The sequence below is a fragment of the Dipodomys spectabilis genome, unplaced genomic scaffold (assembly GCF_019054845.1).
Source record: "Dipodomys spectabilis isolate Male_0828 unplaced genomic scaffold, ASM1905484v1 ptg000002l, whole genome shotgun sequence".
NCBI lineage: Eukaryota > Metazoa > Chordata > Mammalia > Rodentia > Heteromyidae > Dipodomys > Dipodomys spectabilis.
Genome location: NW_024870679.1, coordinates 16,079,724 through 16,096,369, shown reverse-complemented (window position 1 = coordinate 16,096,369; position 16,646 = coordinate 16,079,724). Strand labels below are relative to the sequence as shown.

General features: G+C 46.7%; 1 protein-coding gene across 1 annotated transcript in view; it reads right to left on the bottom strand.

Moving 5' to 3' along the window:
* Positions 1-316, bottom strand: part of Dipk1a (divergent protein kinase domain 1A) — a 58,120-nt gene extending 57,804 nt beyond the window's left edge. Inside the window, exon 1 of the mRNA XM_042682502.1 lies at positions 200-316. Coding sequence (XP_042538436.1) covers positions 200-253 — 54 coding nt within the window. The 5' untranslated portion in view covers positions 254-316. The remainder of the gene's footprint in view (positions 1-199) is intronic.
* Between the last annotated feature and the right edge of the window lie 16,330 nt (positions 317-16,646).

Genomic DNA, 16,646 nt, shown 5'->3' with positions numbered 1-16,646 from the left:
GCGGGGCGCGGGGAAGCGCGGGGCGCCGCCAGGTGCCGGGCGGCGGGGAGCGGCGGGGAGCGGCGGGGCTCGGGCGGGCGGCGACCCCGGGCGCGCGGAGGGAGGAGGGAGGAGGGGGGAGCGCGCGGCCCCGCCCGCCCCGGCCGGGCCCCGTCCGCCCTGGGCCCCCGGGCCGGGTGCGCGGCGGCCGCCGGCCTACCTGGAGGTAGCGGGGTCTCCTCAGCCAGGCCCCCGGACAGAGGCTCCTCGCCATGGTACTCGCACATCGCCCCGCCGCGCCGCAGTCAGAGGCGGACCCGGCGCGGGCGGCTGGGCTCCCCGCCTCCCCCGCCCCCGGCCCGCCCACTCCCCCGCCCCCGCCGCGGCGTGTGGCGCGCGCTCCCCGCGGGCTCCCGCGGCGCTGACGGCGGCGGGCGACCCGAGGCCCGGCCTCCCGCTCGCTCCCCACCGCCGGCGCGGCTGTCAGAGCGAGCCGCCGCCGCCGCCGCCTCGGCCCTAAAGGGGAGTCGGCGCCTCGCCTCCGCCGACACAAATCCCACCGCCGCCCGCTCTTAAAGGGGAGGCGCGCGCGGAGGAGGGCGGGGGCGCCGCGGAAGCTGGGGTGTCGCGGGCTCCGCGGGTGGAAGCGCGGGTGGGGACCGGACCGGGATATGGGGGCGGGGGTCGGGAGGGGAGCTGTGTGCGCCGACCTCGCCACTCCCTCACCTCGGCTTCCGATTCCCCGCCTCCCGGCGCCCGCGGGGCCGACGCTCGCTCCCTCTGGACTCTGCTCCGAGAGTCGGGACGGATCTGCTCCGGGTGCGGGGCGAGGGGCGGGGAGCAATTTAGGGAGAGCTTCGGGCTTCTTCCCCGCGGGACCCCGCACGCGCCGCACCGGTGAGGTGCAGGGAACGGCGTGTGCGGCACCCCGAGCACGGGGACGGCGGCGTCCGGCGACCCGCCGGGCTCTCCTCGGACTCCTGGGCGAGCGGCCACCTCCGGCTCGGCCTCAACTTTTTTCTTACAATTCCAACTCCGTTGGTTTGTATTGTTCTCCGGGCAGCGCCAGACTTTTTCCTGACTCCCGGGAGAGCCGGGCTGGGAGGAAAGAAGAGCGGTTGTGAGTTACAGCCCTGGAAGGGGGGCCCGGGACGTGGCGCGGCCGCAGGGCGCAGGGTGTGGTGCCTGGCTCTTGACAGGGAGGTCCAAATAAGGGAACCGGGAGCCGCCCGAGGGGGAGCGCGGCTGTGGATTTGCGGGGGGTTGTTTTGTTTCCTCCGTGCATTCACGTGATTGCCAACTACGTTTAAGTGACCTCTGGCTCTGGGAAGAGCTTTCTCCAGGAATAAATACCTTTGCAGTCTCCCACGAGAGTTTTGACGTGAGTCTGGTTATGGTGCTTTCACTCTGTAGACACAAAGGGTTTTTTCCTTTCTTTCTTGGTCTGAGATCGGGACTCCCCGAACTTGTAACCAGCAGCAGTTTTTGCTTTTTGGTGAGTCCCGGGAACCACTTCTCCAACCCCTGGACACACAGTTGTTTTTTTTTTAATGTGGGTGCTTGCAAACAAACCAACCTTCCATTGATTTTTCACTTTGGGGTTAAGACACGTCAGTTATTTCTGGATGTGGTAAGGATAGAGCCTCCTAGAGCCTCCTCATTCATTCATTCATTCGATAAGTATTTATTGACTCCCCGGACACAGTTTGAGATGTTTTGGCTTTATACATGAACAAAACAGAGCAAAAATCCCTACCCTAGGTGGTATCATATTTAAGGAAAGGCAGTAAGTCATAAATAATTAATATGGAAAATCAAATCACAAGGGAAGAGGAGATTCCTCAAAGCAGATTTGAGGGAAAAGTCCAGAAGTTGTGTGGGGTTTTTTGTTGTTGTTGTTTGTCTTCGGTTTTTGGTTTTTGGTTTTGGTTTTTTTTTGGTCGGTCAGCGGGGCTGAACTCTGGGCCTGGGCGCTGTCTCTCAGCTCTTCAGCTCAAGGCTAGTGCTCTACCACTTGAGCCACAGCGCCACTTCCGGTTTTCTGGCGGTTTATTGGAGATAAGAGTTTCACGGACTTTCCTGCCCGGGCTGGTTTTGAACGATCTGATCCTCAGATCTCAGCCTCCTGAGTAGCTAGGATTACAGGCGTGAGCCACCGGCGCCCGGCTTTAATTTTTAATTATTAACATGAAGGTGATCTACAGAGGGGTTACAGTTACAAAAGTCAAGTAAAGAGTACATTTCTTTTGGACAATGTAATTCCTTCCTTCACTCTCTCCCAGGTCAGGAGTTCAGTTTTGAACAAGTAACTTGAGTTGTCCAGTTTGTAGGGATGGAGGAAATGGGAGAAGATGGAAGGTGTGACATTGATCAAGATACATTGTACTCATCATCTCACTTTTTTTTTTTTTTTTTTGCCAGTCCTGGGGCTTGAACTCACAGCGTAGGAAACATCCCTGAGCTTTTATGCCCAAGGCTGGCACTACTACTTGAGCCATAGCTCGATTTCCTTATAATCTGATTTATGGACTTGAAACTCCTTTGTACAACTATTTAATTTTTGTGTGTGTGTGAGTCAGGGCCTGGGCTTCTTTTGTTCAAGGCTAGGATTCTACCACTTGAGCCACAGTGCCACTTCCTGCTTTTTTTTATGTGGGATTCATCATGTTAGGCAAGTACTCTACCACTAAGTCACATTCCCAGCCCCAACTACTTTTTTTTTTTAATGTTTTTAAAAAGTTCATTTGGCCCAATGTTGGTAGCACACCCTGTAATCCTAGCTATTAGGAAGGCTGAGGTCTGGGGATCCAGCCGGGGCAGGAGAGTCCTTGAGACTCATCTCCAGTAAACCACCCAGAAATCCAGAAGTGGCACTGTGGCTCTGAAAAGCTGAGGGACAGCACCCAGGACTAGAGTTCAAGCCCCACGACTGACACACAAAAAAAAGTTCATCTGGATATCTTGAGTTGTCAGTTAGATATGTAAACAAAATGGTTGGAGCTAGTGATATGTGGGAGATTTCAGCATTTTAAAGAGACAAAGTTATTAGACTAATAAGGTCACCAAAGGAAAGAATGTAAATAGAAGAAAGACAAGGATTAAGCCCTACGATTAGTGCAAAATGAAGGGAGACACGGATGTGCCAGTAATGGAGATGAGAGGAGCTGTCAATGAAGTTGTATAAAGGAATGAGGTACCCAGAAAGCCAAATTTTGTGCAGCAAAGTGGGGTGAGTAACTAGAAAAAGAGCAGATGAGTTAGGATGACAAATATAAGCAATTCTTTTTTTTTTTTTTTGGTTGGTCGTGGGACTTGAACTCTGGGCTTGGGTTGGGTGCTGTCCCTGCGCTCTTCAGCTTAAGGCAAGTGCTCTACCACTTGAGCCACAGCGCCACTTTTGGTTTTCTAGTGGTTTTTGGAGAGAAGAGTCTCACCGAGTTTCCTGCAGGGCTGGCTTTGAACTGAGATCATCAGATCTCAGCCTCCTGAGTAGCTAGGATTATAGGTGTAAGCCACTGGCACCCGGCTTTAAGCAATTCTTTTAAGAGAGCCTGCAAAACAGAATCTAAAAAATGGGACAGAAACTAATGGTTAAAATGGAGTCAGAAGGAGATTGAAAAGATTGAGGAGGAAATAATTTTATTTACATGGGTTTGATATAAAAGAAAAGACAGAATTGATGTCAGAACAGGAAAACAGAACCAGGTACCAGTGGCTCATGCTTGTTATCCTAGCTACTCAGGAGGCTTAGATCTTAGATCTGGGTTTGAAGCCATCCCGGATAAGAGACTCTTATCTCTGTTTAATCACCAAAAAGCCAGACGTGGAGCTGTGGCTCATGTGGTAGAGAGCCAGCTTTGGGTGAAATAGCTAAGGGACGGTACTCAGGCCCTGAGTTCAAGTCCTAGTGCTGGCTTCCAGTAGCATGATTTCACTGGCATTGCCCTCTTGATGGATAACTTTCCCATGCCATGAACCAAGGCATGTTAGCACTTGGCTCCAATGTGCTCTCACCATCCAACCAGAAATTGACACAATGATACTGTTAGGATTATAGCCAGTTCTCTTAATGCAAGCACTGACTTTGTTAATTATTCTGTTGTATCTCTTTTGGCTATAGGTAGCTCAGTGGAATCCGTTTTAACACCAAAAATTAGTTGCTTCACACCAGGTGTAAGCCAGAAGTGCATGCTTTATAGGCCTGCTGTTTTGGAGAGATTCGCTGTTAAAATCAACACCAGCAGCAATAATCAAGACAGCACAGTCAGCCTCATGTGTGTCAACAATCACATTTTTTATAGCATCTGTATCCCACAGAGTTGATGGTAGTCACATAATACTTGCTGATCTCAAACTCTCACAAGGAGATATTAATGGTGGTACCATCACATAAGTCACTGTCAATTTATCCAAGACATCGGCATATTTGAAGGGGTCATTTCCTGTCTCCATAGCTTCCTTCTCAATTTCTTACTGTTTGTTGTTGTTGATGATGAATCCACCAATCTGCAGAACAGCTGACCAGTACTAATGGACTTGCCTAGTCTACATGTCCAATGATGAATAGGTTAATGTAAGTCTTTTCCTGTTCTATATTGACTTTGATTTAGTGGTGATTCTAGTGACACCGGTATTCTGGCAGCACATTCCCTGAGAAAAAAGAATTAATTTTTATTCTTATTTTTTATTGTTTGCCAGTCCTGGGGCTTGAATTCTAGGCCTGGGCCCTGTCCTTAAACTTTTTTTTTTTTTTTTTGCCAGTTCTGGGGCTTGAACTCAGGGCGTGGGCACTGTTCCTGAGCTTCTATTGTTCAAGGCTAGCACTCTACCACTTGAGCCACAGCACCACTTTCAGCTTTTTCTGTTTATGTGGTACTGAGGAATCAAACCCAGGGCTTCATGCATGCAAGGTAAGCACTCTACCACTAAGTCACATTCCAAGCCCATAAAACTTCTTTTGCTCAAGGCTAACACTGGCTTTTTCTGTGTATGTGTTACTGTGGCTTCTTGCATGCTGGGCAAGCATTCTGCCACTAAGCCACATTCCCAGCCCCAACAATTAATTTCCTAATAAACAAAACTAGTCCCTTTAGGTACCAACTCTTGTCAAATTTTTGGTCATAGTAATATTAATAGGGATTTTCTTTTCTTTTCTTTCTTTTTTTTTTTTTTTGGTAGTCCTTCCTAGAGATTGAACCGAGGGCCTCACTCATACTAGGGCAAATATCCTATCAAGTTTCACTCCCAGCTGCAAATAGAGTTGTGTGTGTGTGTGTGTGTGTGTGTGTGTGTGTGTGTGAGAGAGAGAGAGAGAGAGAGAGAGAGAGATAAGGCTTGAACGCTGGGTCTGGGCACTGTCCATGAGCTCTTCAGCTCAAGGTTAGCACTCTACCACTTGAGCCACAACACCATTTCTGGTTTTCTGGTGGTTAATTGAACATAAGTCTCACATATTTTCCTGCCTGGGCTGGCTTTGAACCACTATCCTCAGATCTCAGCCTCCTTTGTAGCTAGGATTATAGGCGTGAGCCACTGGTGCCAGGCATGCAAGTAGAGCCCTTTATAAATGTCACCAATGTCTCTGTCTTATTAAGCAAATCATGATGAAAATAATCTAACAGTTTTCTATGAGGCTTTAAGACCATACAGCACACAATCACATGTCCAACGTATTGGGGGTCACCTGGATATGGCCTGCTAATACCAGAGAGGGGGAAGAGCACACCTATCTACTGGGATAGGACAGATGTGTTCACAAAATTTCAGAGATTGATGGAGCTGGGAAAATAGCTTAGTGGTAGAGTGCTTGCCTAGCATGCATGAAGCTCTGGGTTTTATTCCTCAGTACCACATAAACAGAAAAAACTGGAAATAAGCACTGAGGCTCAAGTGGTAGAATGCTAGCCTTCAGCAAAAGCAGCTCAGGGACAGAGCCCAAGCCCTGAGTTCAAATCCCAGGACTAACAAAAAAACAGATTGAGGGGGTGAATTTCATTAAAGGACATTATAAGCATGTAGACAAATCCCAGGAAGAAACTCCTTTATTCAAGTAATATTTGCCTACAGAATACAGAGTTGACCTGGCCAGAGCCAGCCTTCCCTTCTCTTCCTCAGTCAGCTCTGTGACTAGGTAGTTGGCCCTTTCTTTGACTTTTGGACACACATCCAGACGCGTTCTGCTGCTTTTCTTGCGTAATATAAGGTTCTTTAATCAGTATCTACAGATGCTGCCCTGATTCAATTTGGCAAGAGACTTAGAGCGTCTGGGGACAAGTTGAGAACTGAAAATAGATCCTGCCCATTGACTGGGCGAAAGGGCCTGCTTCTTAACCACCTTACACCAAGTCAGAGCTTGTCATGGCTAGGACACTGGGATGTCGCCTTCCATTCCATGGGGAATCTGATTTTGATCCAAAGGTGGCTTTCATATTAAAATAGAAGTACTGACAGCCGGTACCATATTAAAGTCTCCCTCTTACAGACTCTAAGGAAGTTGTACTGATACACAAGTCTGGTGACATTTCCCTTCTCTTTTTAAAAAAAGTACAAACCTCCTAGAACCCAACCTCTATTGAGGCCATCTGGGGAAACAAGATCTGGTATCTCTGCAAGGCAGAAGAGTTTATGGTTTTCTTCCATCCTGTAAACTAAAGACCTTTTCATTTTACCCATTCGAAAAATCTATAGTTGGGCTGGGAAGGTGGCTCAGTGGTAGAGCGCTTGCCTTGCATGCATGAGGCCCTGGGTTCGATTCCTCAGCACCACATAAGCCGGAAAAAAAAAGCCGGAAGTGGCACTGTGGCTCAAGTGGTAGAGCATTATCCTTGAGCTGAAGAGCTGAGTGACAGTGCCCAGGCCCAGAGTTCAGGCCCTCTCCCGGACCCAAAAAAAAAAAAAAAGAAAAATCTATAGTTATTTGTTAGGTAAATTTCTCCATGCCCTTGATTTACCTAACTGGGTTGACAGCAGTTGTGAGAACATTTCTTTATAAGGTAAGATCCCTTTCAGGAGGAAGGATTGGTGGATTGAGTTTTCCCCTCTCACTGTGTTCACACAGTCCCTACAAGATCTGATGGGAATTCTAGGCTACCTCCCATCTTGAGATTGCCTGGGTTCCTTATGAGGTTTGGATCAATTTATCTAAATTCGAATTCCTGCTTATTTTCTATCTAGAGGATCTTGGGTTAGTTACTTACTTTCTCTGGTCACTAGTTTTCTAATCTAAAATAGAAGAAAGGAAGGAAGGAAGGAAGGAAAGAAGAGGGGGGAGAGAAGGAAGGAAGGAAGATACTGAACTTACATTCCAGCTTTCTTGTGTGGATTAAGTAAAATGACAGACAGTATCTGAAGGTGTCTTCTGATCTGGAGATACAGCTCAATGATAAAGCACTTGTCTGGTGTGTGCGAGATCATGGGTTCCATCTTTAGCAGAGAGAAAAAAAAAAGAATGAAAATGTCTCTGATACACTGTAAGAACTCTGTGTATTAGCCAGGTGCTGTGGTTCACACCGGTAAATCCTAGCTACTCAGAAGGCTGAGATCTGAAGAATGGGGTTCAAACTCAGCCCAGACAGGAACTTCCTCGAGCCTCTTTTCTCCAATTAATCAGAAATCTAGAAGTGGAGCTGTGGCTCAAAGTGGTAGAGCACTACGCTTGAGCAAAAGAACTCAGGGACATCCCCCAGATGCTGAGTTCAAGCCCCACTATCAACAACAAAGAAAAGAATTTTGTGTGTGGTGACAAAACCAGTAAGAACTACAGACATGACTCAATGGTAGAGTGATTCCTAGTAAGGTCAGGTCCTGTAACAATCCCTGTTACCACACAAATAAAGAAATAAAATATAAATAAGAACACATAAAGGAGCTGGGCACCTGTGACTCATTCCTGTAATCCTATCTACTTAGGATGCTGAAATCTGAAGATCATGGTTAGAAGCCAACCTAGAAGGAAGGAAACTTGGTGAGACTCTTTTTTTTTTTTTTGGGTCCAGTCGTTGGGCCTGAACTCTGGGCCTGGGCGCTGTCCCTTAGCTCTTCAGCTCAAGGCCAGCACTCTACCACTTGAGCCACAGCGCCACTTCCGACTTTTTTCTTTTAGCTTATGTGGTGCTAAGGAATCGAACCCAGGGCCTCAGGCATGCAAGGCAAGCACTCTACCACTGAGCTACCTTCCCAGCCCTTGGTGAGACTCTTATCTCCAATTAACTTCAAAAAGCTGAAAGTGCAGCTTTTGAGTGAAAAAGCTAAGGGACAGCATGTAAGCACAGAGTTCAAGCCCCAAGACTAGCAAAACAAAACACAACACAAAAAAGCACACAAAGAAGATGAGACAAAATTGTTTCTGATAAGCCTTTTTATTTTTTCTACTTTTGTTTTTTGTGGGTTTCTTTTTTAAGCTTAGGTTAGAAAGAGAATTTCTGTTTTGATTTGTCAGTTGTAGGGTTTGAACTCTGGGCCTGGGCGCTGTCCCTGAGCTCTTCAGCTCAAGGCTAGCCTTCTACCACTTGAGCCACAAGGCCATTTCTGGTTTTCTGGTGGTTAATTGGAGAGAAGGGTCTCACGGACTTTCCTGCCTGGGCTGGCTTTGAATTGTGATCCTTAGATCTCAGCCTCCAGAGTAGTTGGGATGACAGGCATGAGCCACTGGTACGCAGCAGAAAGGGGAATTTCAATATTACATTTATATACATTTTTACAATATATTCTAATCAATCTTTTTCTGGCTCATGTATGTAATCCTAGCCATTCACGAGACAGATCTGAGGATTGGGGTTCAAAACCAGCCTAGACAGAAAATCCCATGAGACTTTTTTTTTTTTTGGTTGGTCCTGCGGCTTGAACTCTGGGCCTGGGAGCCGTCCCTGAGCTCTTTAGCTCAAAGTGAGCTCTCTACAACTTGAGCCACAGTGCCACTTCTGGGAGCCGTCCCTGAGCTCTTATTTTTTTATTTTTTTTTTTTGGGTCCAGTCGTGGGGCCTGAACTCTGGGCCTGGGCGCTGTCCCTCCGCTCTTCAGCTCAAGGCTAGTGCTCTACCACTTGAGCCACAGTGCCACTTCCGGCTTTTTTCTTTTTGCTTATGTGGTGCTGAGGAATCGAACCCAGGGCCTCAGGCATGCTAGGCAAGCGCTCTACCACTGAGCCACCTTCCCAGCCCTCCCTGAGCTCTTTAGCTCAAAGTGAGCTCTCTACAACTTGAGCCACAGTGCCACTTCTGGTTTGCTAGTGGTTTATTGGAGATAAGAATCTCATGGAGAAGCCGGGCACTGGTGGCTCACGCCTGTAATCCTAGCTACTCAGGAGGCTGAGATCTGAGGATCGCAGTTCAAAGCCAGCCTGGGCAGGAGAGACCGTGAGACTCCTATCTCCAATAAACCACCAGAAAACCGGAAGTGGCGCTGTAGTTCAAGTGGTAGAGCACTCACCTTGAGCTGAAGAGCTGAGGGACAGCGCCCAGGCCCAGAGTTCAAGCCCCACAGCCAACAAAAAAAAAAAAAAAAAAAGAATCTCATGGAGGACTGGGATGGTGGCTCAGTGGTAGAGCGCTTGCCTTGCATGCATGAGGCCCTGGGTTCAATTCCTCAGCACCACATAAGCAAAAAGAAAAAAGCTAGAAGTGGTGCTATGGCTCAAGTGGTAGAGTGCTAGCCTTGAGCTGAAGAGCTAAGGGACAGCGCCCAGGCCCAGAGTTCAGGCCCCATGACTGGACCCCCCCAAAAAAACCTTAGGGACAGTGAGTGCCCCAGCCCTGAGTTCAAGCCCCATGACCAACAACCCATGACCAACAACAACAACAATAAAAGACAATAAAGATGCAAATCTTCCCTGTTAGTGTAGCTTTGGTCAGTACAAAAAGTAGAGATGGACTGAGATGCAAATCTATCAGCTCAAGGACAGGGGCTGACAGGGTGAGTGTATGTTCAAAGATCTAGAAAGAAGAAAAGAAACTAACTGAATTGGTAGCTGGAGATTTAGGGGAAATACACATGAGCCAGTATGTTGAAATGATCCAGGAAGAGTTTGTGTCCCGTGTGAGTGACTATCAACTTGCCTTTATGGTTGAGATGTTTTAAACGATTGATGGACAAGATTATTCATTTAGTGATTCTCAGATTCTTTTCTCAAACATTTCACAGCTTGTGCAGCTAGCTCATGAACAGAATGTGGGCTTCCTCTCAGTAAAGCTGATCTGGCCACTGCTGAACCTGACTTCTACTCTCTCTAGTCCACAGACCTTGAACTCTCAATTCAGTACCATGCTTTACAAGAAAATACTGCCACCACGTGGCAGGTTGATTACATTGCCCTTTCTATTACTAAGGAATAGCAATTTGATCATTTATCCTCATTGGAATAGGAATCTATTCTAGAAGGGCTAGGACTATGGCTTAGTGGTAAGGTGCTTGCCTAGTATGCATGAAGCCCTAGGTTCAGTTCCTCAGTACCACATAAACAGAAAAAGCTGGAAGTGGTGCTGTGGCTCAAGTGGTAGAGTGCTAGCTTTGAGCAAAAGAAAGCTCCGAGACAGTATCCAGGACTGGGACTGGCAAAAAAAAAAAAAAGAAAGAAAAAGAAAAGAAAGAAATCTATTCTAGATAATCTGCCATTCTTACCTCCATGCATTTACCAAAAGATATTATGCCTGGATTCATTTAATCTTTTTTTTTTCTTGGTCAGTCATGGGTCTTGAACTCTGGGCTTGGGCACTGTCCCTGTGCTCTTCAGATCAAGGCCAGCACTCTACAGCTTGAGCCACAGCGCCACTTCTGGTTTTCTAGTGGTTTATTGGAGATCAGAGTCTCACGGACTTTCCTGGCTGGGCTGGCTTTGAACCATGATCCTCAGATCTCAGCCTCCTGAGTAGCTTGGATTACAGGCGTGAGCCACCAGCGCCGGGCTTCATTTAATCTTTATAGGAGGGTATGTCATATAACATTGCTAGTGTTCAAGGAATTTATTTTACAATAAAGGAAATAAGGGATTTAATGGTCTTAACACTTATTTAATCCCCCAGAAATTCTAAGCAAAGTAGTGTGATTCAACATAGGCTATTCAAAATTCAGGACCCCAGATCTTAAAACTGGGATGGCAGGAATGAGGCAGGAAAGCAGGATCTTGGTCCAATGCAACTAGCTCTGTGTGTGTGTGTGTGTGTGTGTGTGTGTGTGTGTGTGTGTGTGTGTGTGTGTGTGTGTCTATCATGGGGCTTGAACTCCAGGCCTGGGAGCTGTTCCTGAACTTTTTTGGTGGTGGTGGTGGTCATGGAGCTAGAAATGTCCCTGAGCTCTTTTTGTTCAAGGCGACTGCTTTGAGCCCCAGCGCCACTTCCAGTTTTTGAGTGGTTTACTGGATATATGAGTCTTATGGACTTTCCTGCCCAGGCTAGCTTCAAACCATGATTTTCAGATCTCAGCTTCCTGAATAGCTAGGATTACAGGAGTAAGCCCTACAACCAACTAAAATTCTTTTGGTAGTGGTGGTGGTGGTCATGAGGCCTGAACTCTGGGCTTGGGAGCTGTCCCTCAGCTCTTCAGATCAAAACTAGCACTATACCACTTGAGCCACAGTGCCACTTCCAGCTTTTTCTGCTTTTTTTGTTGTTGGTGGTGGTCGTGGGACTTGAACTCTGGGCTTGGGTGCTGTCCCTCCACTCTTCAGCTCAAGGCGAGTGCTCTACCACTTAGGCCACAGTACCACTTCCAGTTTTCTAGTGGTTTATTGGAAATAAGAGTTTCTCAGACTTTCCTTCCCGGGCTGGCTTTGAACCATGATCCTCAGATCTCAGCCTCCTGAGTAGCTAGGATTACAGGAGTGAACCACCTGCGCCTGGCCGGCTTTTTCTGCTTCTGTGGTGCTGAGGAATTGAATCCAGAGCCTCATGCATGCAAGGCAAGCATTCTACCACTGAGCCACCTTCCCAGCCCCTTAAAATTCTTTTTTTTTTTTTGGGGGGGGGGTCCGGTCGTGGGGCCTGAACTCTGGGCCTGGGCGCTGTCCCTCAGCTCTTCAGCTCAAGGCTAGCACTCTACCACTAGAGCCACAGAGCCACTTCCGGCTTTTTTCTTTTTGCTTATGTGGTGCTGAGGAATCGAACCCAGAGCCTCAAGCATGCAAGGCAAGCGCTCTACCACTGAGCCACCTTCCCAGCCCCCCCTAAAATTCTTTAGAGGCATATTATGCCAAATTTTTTTATTTTGATGCCCTTTGTAGAATTGCTTTTGCTTTTATGAAAGAAGTTTCTAATGAATTAATTGCACCAGGCAGTTTTAATTCTGTTTACTATTTATAAGATAAGGAACTGATTAGTATTCAGGGTTTTTCTTCTTTTATCCAAGTCCTTTTCTAAAAATCAGGCCATGACAGTTTGCCAAGCAATAAAAGAAAAGAGCTACTGAAAAAAATACAACTACTGAGATTTGACTGAAAAGTTCCAGTAGTATTGAGTAACACCACAGCACTACTGATACTTCTGCTTTTCTTATATTTCTTAATCTTGACACTGAAGCATTAGAAGAGTTATCTGTTGCTAGGAACTTTTGTTAGTATCTGGCTTGTAGACCCTAAGAGTCACATTTCTCTTCTTGGTAAGATACCAAACAGAACTTTGGACATTGACAAAACCACAGATTCTTCTCCCACTTTTCCCAAACAGGATTGGTTAAACAGAAAGGAGAATAAAAAGTATCTTGTGGGCCAAATCCTATATTGCTTATGTATGGAGTTTCAATCTTCAGAATGACCTCATTAACCACATTTAACAAAAAAGAAATTGAGGCCCAGTCTAGTTAGGAAAGAACCAAAACATTGAGCAACTGATTAGTTGGTAAGAGGCAGAGTAGGAGCTAATCTCAGCTCTCCCTTTATTCTAACAAGATACAAAGCACAGGAAAGATGAAGTTAGCAATGAGTCGGCAATATTTTATCCAGGTGCCTTCAAAAAATTAGAGATCAGGGGCTGGGAAGGTGGCTCAGTGGTACAGTGTTTGCCTTGTATGCATGAGGCCCTGGGTTCTATTCCTCAGCACCATATACTCAGAAAATGCCAGAAGTGGTGCTGTGGCTTAAGTGGTAGAGTGCTAGCCTTGAGCTGAAGAGCTGAGGGACAGCACCCAGGCCCAGAGTTCAAGCCCCATGACAGGCAAAAATAAATAAATAAATAAAATTTTAAAAATTAGAGGTCAATACAAAGCATTACCTTCAAAATTAATCAAAAATTAAAGCAAGAGAAGTCAGGGTGGAACCAGGCAATGGTGGCTCATGTCTGTAATTCTGCTCAGGAGGCTGATGTCTGAGGATTGGGATTCTAAGCCAGCTCAGGCAGGAAAGTCCAAGAGACTCTTATCTCCAATACACCACCAGAAAACCAGAAGTGGTGTTATAGCTCAAGTGATAAAATGCTAGCCCTGAGTAAAAGAAGCTCAGGGACGGTATGCAGGCCTGGAGTTCAAGCCCCATGACCCACAACAACAAAAAATAAGTCAGGGTAATGTAGCTTTCACAGGTCAGGTGGGCAACCAGGAGGCAGACTGTGGGAATAGAGATAGAGTTTGTTTTATGCATTTTTTGGGGAAATACTGGGATTTGAACTCTGGGCTTTCTAGGCAAGTGCTCTACCATTTGAGCCATTGTGTGTGTGTACCTGTATGATTGAACTCAGGGAGTGGCTCCTGAGCTTCTTTTGCTCAAGGCTTGTCCTCTGCCACTTGAGCCACAGAGCCACACTTCTGGCTTTTTTTTTTTTTTTTTTTTTTTTTTTTACTTCTGGCTTTTTTTATTGTTGTTGTTGCTGCTTACTTGGAGGTAAGAGTCTCAGGGTATCATTACTCACATTTGACAAAAGGGACATTTGAAGCTCAGTGTAGTTTAGGAATAGTCAACAACACTGGTAAGTTGACTAGTTGGTAAGTTAGAAAGAATGAGGGCAGAAGGCAGAATATGAACGTATTTTTTTTATTTTCTGCTTCCTTGTTAAGACCCCTGTAACCCTGACCCCAAATCCATCCCCTGGAACCACCCTCTGATCCCATGGGAAAGTTGCTGCCCCTGGTTGCTCTCCAATCTACAGTCTTCCCCTGTGGAAGATCATGTCTAGCCTATTTCTTTCGCCTCCATTTTCCCAATAAGGATAGAGTCAGAAAAGAGTCTATGTGTCAGGCGGGGAAGGTGGCTCAGTGGTAGAATGCTTGCCTTGCATGCATGAGGCCTTGGGTTTGATTCCTCAGCACCACATAAGCAAAAAATGCTGGAAGTTGTTTTTGGCTCAAGTGGTAGAGCACTAGTCTTGAGCTAAAGAGCTGAGGGACAGTGCCCAGGTTGAGTTCAGGCCCCACAACTGACAAAAAAAAAAAAGAAAACAAAACTGGGCCCTCGTGGCTCACACCTGTAATCCTAGTTACTCAGGAGGCTGAGATCTAAGGATCACGGTTCAAAGCTGGCCTGAGCAGGAAAGTCCATGAGACTGGTATTTCCAATAAACCACTCAGAAGAACGGAAGTGGTACTGTGGCCCAAGTGGTAGAGCACTTGTCTTGAGCTGAAGAGCTGAGGGACAGCACCCAGGCCCAGAGTTCAAGCCCCAGGACCCTGTGCCCCGCCCCAAAAAAGATTTGGGGCTGGGATTGTGGCTTAGTGATAAAGTGCTTGCCTAACATTCATGAAGCCCTAGGTTCGATTCCTCAGTACCACATAAACAGAAAAAGCCAAAAGTGGTGTTGTTGCTCAAGTGGTAGAACGCTAGCCTTGAGCAAAAGAACTCGGACAGCTCCCAGGCCCTGAGTTTAAGCCCCAGAAATGGGAGTCAGGGGGAAAAGTTTTAATTTAAAAACATGTTAGCTAGGTACCAAGTAACTTATGCTCATAATTCTAGTCACTCAGGATGCTGAAATCTGAGGATCATGATCTGAAGCCAGCGTAGGAAGATAAATCCATGAGGCTCATCTCCATTTGACCAGCAGAACCATAGTATGGATAAAGATGGGAGGGACAGCATGGAAAGGGGGTGAAGGCACAGGTGGGAAGGGCTCCTGAGCTCACTGGGTATACTTTAAAAGCATCTGTATGATCTTATTTGTACTTACTGACTTAATGAAAGAATCTAGGGGTGTTGACAGGATCTTCTCTTTTGGGGGGAGCTGGGCGGGGGCAGTACTGGCAGGTACTCTACTACTCCAGCCATACTTCTGCCTTGGAGCTCTCTCAATGCTACAAGGAACACACACCCATTTAATTTTTTTTTTTTTGCTCATCATGGGGCCTGAACTCGGAGCCTGGACACTGTCCCTCAGATCTTCAGCTCAAAGCTAGTGCTCTACCACTTGACCCACAACGCTACTTCTGGCTTTTTCTGCTTATGTGGTGCTAAGGAATCGAACTCAGGGCCTCATGCATGCAAGGCAAGCACTCTACCACTGACCTACCTTCCCAGCTCAGAACAGAATTTTTAAATTGAATTTTATTTTTGTTAATCCAAATTTTCTCATTTCCATTCATAAGTTTTTGTGTGTGAGTGCCAATTCTGGGGCTTGAACTCAGGGTATGAGCCACCACTGCCTAGCTTCGGTTCATAATTTTAAAAAACTTAAACACTAAATTAAATTGCTTCTAAGGCATGGGCTGATGGCTCATATCTGTAATCCTAACTAATCAGGAGACTGAGATCTGAGGATTGTGATTTAAAGCCAGCTCTGGAAAGAAAGTCTAAGAGACTTATCTTCAATTTATCACTTAAATGTCTGAAGTGGAGCTGTGAGTCCATTGGTAAAGCACCAACCTGGGACAAAATAAAATAAAGAATGGCCAGGTGCTGTGGCTCACACCTGTAATCCTAGCTACTCAGGAAGCTGAGATCTGAGGATCACGATTCAAAGCCAGCCCAGGCGGGAAAGGCCATGAAACTCTTTTTTTTTTTTTTTTGTTGGTCGTGAAGCTTGAACTCTGGGCTTGGGCGCTGTCCTTGTGCTCTTCAGCTCAAGGCGATCGCTCTACCGTTTGGCCACAGCACCACTTCCGGTTTTCTAGTGGTTTATTGGAGATAAGAGTGTCACGAACTTTCCTGCCCAGGGCTGGCTTTGAACCGCAATCCTCAGATCTCAGCCTCCTGGGTAGCTAGTATTACAGGCGTGAGCCACCGGCACCCCTCGTGAAACTCTTATCTCCAGTAAAACACCAGAAAATTGGAAGTGGCACTCTGGCTCAAGTGGTAGAGTGCTTGCCTTGAGCTGAAGAGCTGAGGGACAGCATCCAGGCCCAGAGTTCAAGCCCCTGACTGAAATACAAACAAACAAAAAACCTGCTTGGGGCTGGGAAGGTGGCTCAGTAGTAGAGTGCTTGCCTTGCATGCATGAAGCCCTGGATTTGATTCCTCAGCATCACATAAGCAAAAAGAAAAAAGCCGGAAGTGGCGCTGTGGCTCAAGTGGTAGAGTGCTAGGTTTGAGCTGAAGAGCTGAGGGACAGCACCTAGGCCCAGAGTTCAGGCCCCACAACCAACAACAACAACAACAACAAAAACAACCCTGCTTATATCTTTGAAGCCTTTCAACAGAAATTCTTGGTTGCTTTTGAACTTTAATGAAAGGTTCAGAAATTAATCTTTCCCCTGTTCTTTCATTCTTCTCCCTTCCTCTCTCAGTTATTTTCTTTCTCAATGGGAGGATTATTTTAGGTGGA